The 7050-nt window shown below is 29.4% G+C and overlaps 1 protein-coding gene across 1 annotated transcript in view; it reads right to left on the bottom strand.

The window, feature by feature from the left end:
* The window catches only part of LOC105459019 (prestin-like), an 11749-nt gene extending 5405 nt beyond the window's left edge, over positions 1 to 6344 (bottom strand). Inside the window, exons 1-5 of the mRNA XM_011704679.1 lie at positions 6202 to 6344; positions 4726 to 4827; positions 4363 to 4635; positions 2144 to 2325; positions 1342 to 1550 (exon numbers count right to left, since the gene is read on the bottom strand). Of these exons, the coding sequence (XP_011702981.1) occupies positions 1342 to 1550; positions 2144 to 2325; positions 4363 to 4635; positions 4726 to 4827; positions 6202 to 6316 (881 nt within the window). The 5' untranslated portion in view covers positions 6317 to 6344. The remainder of the gene's footprint in view (positions 1 to 1341; positions 1551 to 2143; positions 2326 to 4362; positions 4636 to 4725; positions 4828 to 6201) is intronic.
* Between the last annotated feature and the right edge of the window lie 706 nt (positions 6345 to 7050).

The raw sequence follows: 7050 nt of genomic DNA, 5'->3' as shown, positions 1-7050 counted from the left end.
GTGTGCTCTTCCGATCTATTAAAAAAATACAAATCAATTGGTTTTTTTGCTAATTTTGATAGCACGACTAATTAATTGTAAATAGTAATTATATAATTAATTTTAATGTGATCTACATTTAACTTTTACAAAAGGAGAATCTTTTTAATTTTTTTTCTGAACAGTTTTTCTTTAAGTAGAATTTATTATAATTATTTATTGAAGTCCTTGGTTCAAAATATGTTTTAGAATCAATATTTTGGCTTTCTTGTTCTGCATAAAAATTAAAATGATAATTTAAATTTACTATCTATAAAATAAAAAATCATGAAAAATTAACTTATATTAAGTAAAATATAGATATTAAATAGACAGCTGCAAAAAAACAAAATTTTGAGAAAAAAACGAGGCTTATGTTTTTTTTCTTAAAAAAACGTATTTTATGAAAAAAAAAAACAATTTGGTTTTTTTTTTATTTACATCTCTAGATGTAACACTGTGCAAACACAGATTATAATAGCAATGTTGCAGCAATATTGTAACATTCAAGCTATATTACAAAAATGTTACAATGTTGCTCTAATATTGCAGTTATAATCTGTGTTTGCAGGGTGTAATTAAAGCTCGTGGCAGCTTACGACTAAATATTAATAATATTTAGTCGCTTCTGTAATAACTCTCCTAACTGACATACATTTTAATCTTTTCACGTTCCCGTCATCAACTAATTTCTTTAACCAGATCCTGGAAACTCAACCGTTTTACTTAACCACGAACAACTTTATACGACTACCGAAATATATATATCTTGCGGACAGTGAATTGCGCGCAAAGTTTTTCTGACATCAATCGACTTTCAAGTATTGTACTTGCGCCATTGTTGATGTAAGATTTTAATATTTTATTAATTTATTATTTATGTTCATTGAAAATGACCACATATAAGGTCGAAATGTTTGGAATTGCACAATATTTGTAACACTTGTGATTTATGATTTTTAATATTTACCTAGTAAACTTTATTAACTTTAACAGCACGAAAACCTTTGGCTTGGCTTGTTTAGCTCTTTGTCTTACTGTTTGTGATATTAATAATATTTTTATATTACAATTGCTTCATTTTTAAGTTTTTGTATAAACATAAACAAAAAAATAAAATTAGTGAAATATATGACTTTCAAAAAAACCGACTTTTTTAGAAAATTTTTATAATTTCTTTAAATCTTCATAATATGTATAGATTGCATATTTGAGTAACGTATCTAACAATATGGTATCAATATCTTTACTAGAAAATAAAATAAAATATAATGAAATATTCAAATCCTGCTTTTTTCTTGCTCGCTACTGTACGTTAATTATAATTCACGGTATTGCATACGAAAAAAAATGATTTGTTCACTTACAAAAATCAGTTTAAAGTAACCTTTTTGCTTTGGCAGTTTTAAACCAAGGAGATCCTTAATTTGAGATATTAAAACATAAACAGCAGCTGCTGTTGTAAAGCTGTTCACTAAAGTTTCGCTCAGCAAAGTCGTCACAATGCCTAATCGGAATGTATACATTATTATCTATAAAAAAAAAAGAGAAAACCACTTCATTTTCTGTCTTTTGATTTCGAGCGAATGTTTTCATGGGGCAATAAAGCCCCTTGCACAATGCGAGGGAACAGCGATAGCAATAGAAATGGAGGATATTCAGGAATGTTGCATATGTCAATGCAGATTGGAACACGGAATAAGCAATAGCGATAAAATTTCCGATAAGCTGGAATTCCCCTGTTCCTGCATGCCGTTATGCTTATTGCCTGGTTATTTCTATCGCTACCTCTATTTCTTCGTATTGTAGTGTAAGGGACTTAAGGCGATGCTGGAAGGTGTCGGAATTACCGACATTACAGTTATATAAATATCTCCGAATTGACTGAACGGAATTGAAAATCCTTTCACAGGATTGAAATAGACATAAAATGTAGCAGTGGGACAAAGGAATTTGTAGTAAAAACGAACAAAAGTTAAAAATTATTTTCTTTTTACTGCAAATTCCTTCGTCCCACCTTTACATTTCATGTTTATTTCAATTCTGTGAAAGGATTTTCAATTCGGAGATATTCATATAACTGTAATGTCGGTAATTCCGAGCATCGCATTTAAGAGACGTTTACCTGAAATATTCCGACCATTAATGTCACAGCTGTTGCTACTTGCATAGGTGTATATACATATGCGACATCCTCGAGATTTTGCGAAACGGTCTCCGTAACATTCGCAAATGTGTATTGCTCGTGCGGACTCGAATAAACCGTTACTACTTTGCCAGTCATCAGGCAAACCACAGCGAAAGTTCCTGATAGGTGCCAAGAATGTTTGATTGTTCAAGGTTGTTGAATATAGTTCATATTAAGATGTATTATTTCTAACTTTTCTGTAACGGAAGTTAATCAAGTAAATGTATTGACCGGGAGAGTAAGTTGCGGACCACAAAAGGTGTGTGTTTTACAGGGCGGCCCATGTAATGCGTTACAAGCTAATAACTCTAAGCGGGGTTGGGTAAATTAATATTTTTTTTTAACTAAATTAAGTTAAAGTTAATGATAACTTATAAAATTAACTTTGTTAAGTTAAAAGTTGCATGAACAAAAAACTAGCTCAGTTAAAAGTTAAGATTAAATTAACTAAAGTTAAATTAAAAGTTAATTTTAAAAAACATTTATATTAGAATATTGTAATTTTTAAAAATAAAATTACTCTAGATAAAAAAAATTACAATATAAATAATCAAATAAATTTAATATTTTATTTGTAAATTAAATTTATATGAAATAACAACAAAATATTTTCTTTGCATGAAAATGTTTTTTCTTTTAAATAAATAAATTTTTAACTTAGAAGAAAGTTAATAAGTTAAAGTTTATATATGTTAGAAAATAACTAGTTAAAATTAATAGTTAACTCGTTTAAAATTAACTAACAATAAGTTAAATTAAAAGTTATTAACTTTTTAACTAGTTACGATCCAACCCTGGCTCTAAGAATATTACTCGTGTCAAAAAATTGTTCGTGAAGAAGTTTCATGTATTAGAGGGACCTTTCTAACTTATATCTATTATATCTATTACGTAAACAAAAATTTTTTCCTCCGCCCCCTTGAATAAATGTTACATATTTGAATTTTTCTACAAGGAAAAATAAGTAAACTTTATCTGAAACATTTCGACTCAGGAACTTTCAGAAACCAATTATGAGCATCAATATTTCGTGAGTGGATGGCGTAATGCCACGGAAAATTTATTTTGCAAAATATTCTTTTTTCTGATGAAGCACAATTTACCAACACTATTAATATATAATCATGAGCATATTAATATACAATATGCACATGAGAATCTTCATTGGATGCATACGATTTCTTCGCAGTATCGTTGATCACTAAATGTATGGTGTGGAATAACTGGCGATTTTGTGATTGGATACCTTTTTAATGGTACTATTAATACTGAATCTTATTGCAATCTATTGAGCAATCATCTTCCTCTATTTTTAGAAGAATTGCCATTTAATATAAGAAGAGAAGAGTGGTTTCAACAAAATGATGCATCCATCTTCTCATTTTTCTAGAGCTACGCGTATTCTTTTAAAAATATTTGGTGACAGATGGATAAGTCAGGAAAGTTCAATCGCCTCTTCGTTCATCTGTTCTGACAACTTTGGACTATTCTTTTATAAGGCTATCGCTATATCAAAGAGAAAGTCATGTTTCAACCATCTACGATAAAAGATTTTTAAAACAAAGAATATGTGAAGCTTGTGTCACCACAGAAATGTTGTTTAGAGAAAGACAAAATTTTGTAGAAAGAATTAATAAATGTTTAAATGTAAACGGACAACAGTTCGAACATTTAATAAAATAAAAAGAAAAAAAGGAAAACTTTGAAACCTTTTATTTAATTTATGCCTTTATAATTAACTTCAATGCATTTTATTTTAAAGTTTAAATATTTATAACTTTCGATAGAATCATTTTCCAAAAAAATATTTCAGATAAAGATTTACTTATTTTTTCTCGTAGAAACAATGTTAAATCCAAATATGTAACATTTTATAGGGGATTCCATTTGAAATTTTAAAGTCACCCCCATCCGCTTCGAGGGAGATTTTTACTTACGTAATTAGAAAGGCTCCTCCAATACATGAAACTTTTTCGAAACTTGTAAATAACTTTTTGATATGACAAACATTCTTAGAGTTATTAGCTTGTAACACTTTACGTGGGCCACTCTGTGCGTGTGTGTGTATTTTTTGCAAGTTTGCAGCTCAACGTTATCTTTAGCTCCCAAAATCGTATACTCGGCATCGTTTTGTTTTCATCGCCTCGTATTCTCACCTATAGACACGTGCCTGGACGTGCCAAAGAAGAAATATATGAAGACAGGAAAGAAAGCCATGTATATGCCAACTACCGGCGGTAGATTTCCCAGCAGCGCATAGGCCATACCTTGCGGTATGTGCATAATCGCCACTGTTAAACCTGAAATAATATCGGGCAATATATCCTCCCTCCAATTGTACTCGCGGAGCCATTGCACCACGGGGATCGTCGACAATACAAAAGACTGCCAGTTTTTCGATTTAACATTGTTTATCGCATTCCGCAACACTGCAAACAAGATTTGATTTGTGCTTACAAATTTATGTGCTTGCCGCAGTAGCGCAGGGCGTAATTGCATCTCACAGTTTCACAACTTACGGGACGACTTCGGTTTCTTGTAATTGAAATTTTCATTCAATGTCTCGTGCTCGTAGAGAGGCCTTTCCATCCGTATTTGTAACATGCTGCTCTTGTCCATGACTGCAATCCACAATTGCGAGTGTGCTTAGCTTCAAGAATTGTATTTGTCTCAAACTGGTGCGAGATTATCTCTTTTTTTTTTTATATACTATATCTACAGTCAAATCAATAAAATTATTATAGATGTGTGTGTTTATATTATATAATAATTATAGATGTGTGTGTTTATATTATATCAGTGTAACTGATATAATATCTATGATTTTAGATAAAATAGCTTTATATTTCTAGATAAAACCCAGTAAATACCAAGTTACATGTAACATACTTGTTAGCTGTAATTTTCCACTCAACAATGTAACTATAATATAACAATATGTTATTATATTTTGTGGGAAATTACAACTAATAAATATGTTACGAGTAACTTGGTGTTCGCTGGGTAACAGTTCGATATTTCATGATTACATATCTTGAGTAGAATTTTCTGTTATCATATTTTACATCAGATCTTCTTTTTATTAAACTATTGTCATATTTTTATTTATCATTAAATAATTTAGTAAAAAAAAATTCATTTTACATTAGTAGCTTTATATTTCTTACAGATAAAATCCAGTAAACACCAAGTTACATGTAATGTACTTGTTAGCTCTAATTTTCCACTCAACAATGTAACTATAATATAACAATATATTATTATATTTTGTGGGAAATTACAACTAATAAATATGTTATGTGTAACTTGGTGTTCGCTGGGTAACAGTTCGATATTTCATGACTACATATCTCAAGTAGAATTTTCTGTTATCATATTTTACATCAGATGTTTTTTCTATTAAATTATTGTCATATTTTATATTAAATAATTTAGTAACAAAAACTCATTTTACATTAGTAGCTTTATATTTCTTACAGATAAAACCCAGTAAATACCAAGTTACATGTAACATACTTGTTAGCTGTAATTTTCCACTCAACAATGTAACTATAATATAACAATATGTTATATTTTGTGAGAAATTACAACTAACAAATATGTTACGTGTAACTTGGTGTTCACTGAGTAACAGTTCGATATTTCACGATTACATATCTTGAATAAAATTTTCCGTTATCATATTTTACATCAGATCTATTTTCTATTAAACTATTGTCATATTTTATACTAAATAATTTAGTTAAAAAAAACTCATTTTATAGTCAATTATAATAAACGAACAAACTGTACAATAAGAGAATGTTATTCAAATGCGCTGAATATAATATATGTTCCTAATTTTAATGTTATATAATATATATTATATAATACATACACTACAAATATTTATATACAATTTGAATTAGATTGAAATTACAACCTTTTTTTTAAAAAGCACACTGCCACCGTCTCGTCCGTGTCAATCCGTGTCTCGGTTACTCAAGTAAACTTACATTCGCATATTAAAGCATATCGCTTCCTTGTAATTCTTAGCGGAGAAACAATAAGATTAACACAGCACGTGACGACGTGACTAATAATCTGACAAGGTCCATTAGCTAAATGCATCGATTGGCTGTGTATGTACACAATACTTACTCACATTTATATCAATTTTAAGTATCCTAACCTACGTCCGTTCGTGATCGCATCGTTATCGCCGGGTGTCAAAACGCTCGTCGACACAAACGTTCCGCGACATTCCCTTTATATTTTCGAACGATGTCAAATGCCGAAGTCAAGATCCAAGAGGCATTTCACATTCTGTCGCAAGAGGCGAAAGGTTTGTCGTTCTATTTCTCTTTAAAAGATACGCGCGAACTAACCTCATATCCAAATATATACCCAACTCGCCGCACGTGTGCTGAGTGCTCTACTATTCTGTATGTAACACATACATATATATAACAATATCGTGTTGCACAATCGGCGATTTTTAATTATATATTTATGAAAATGTACAATATGGTAACTGTCACCCTATTAGTGTTCTTTTATATTTAAATAAGTCATAAACGTAAACTAGTATAAATAAATAGACAGTGCAGTTTTTTTTATTAATTAGTTAATACTTTAACTTGAATAAGTTATAAAAATAAACTTTTTTATTTTACTTTTATTACTTTTTTTTTATTAAGTTAATACTTTAACTTAAATAAGTTATAAAAATAAACTGGTATAAATAAATAGACAAAGTGTTTTTTTTATTAAGTTATTATAATATACTTTAACTTAAGTTGTAATACTTTATAAGCTAATATACTTTAACGTTATAAGTTAATATACTTTAACTTAAGTTAAAG

This window comes from Wasmannia auropunctata, unplaced genomic scaffold (genome assembly GCF_000956235.1).
Source record: "Wasmannia auropunctata unplaced genomic scaffold, wasmannia.A_1.0 LD334225.1, whole genome shotgun sequence".
NCBI lineage: Eukaryota > Metazoa > Arthropoda > Insecta > Hymenoptera > Formicidae > Wasmannia > Wasmannia auropunctata.
Note: the sequence above shows the minus strand (reverse complement) of the source record. Positions and strands in the feature narration are given on the sequence as shown.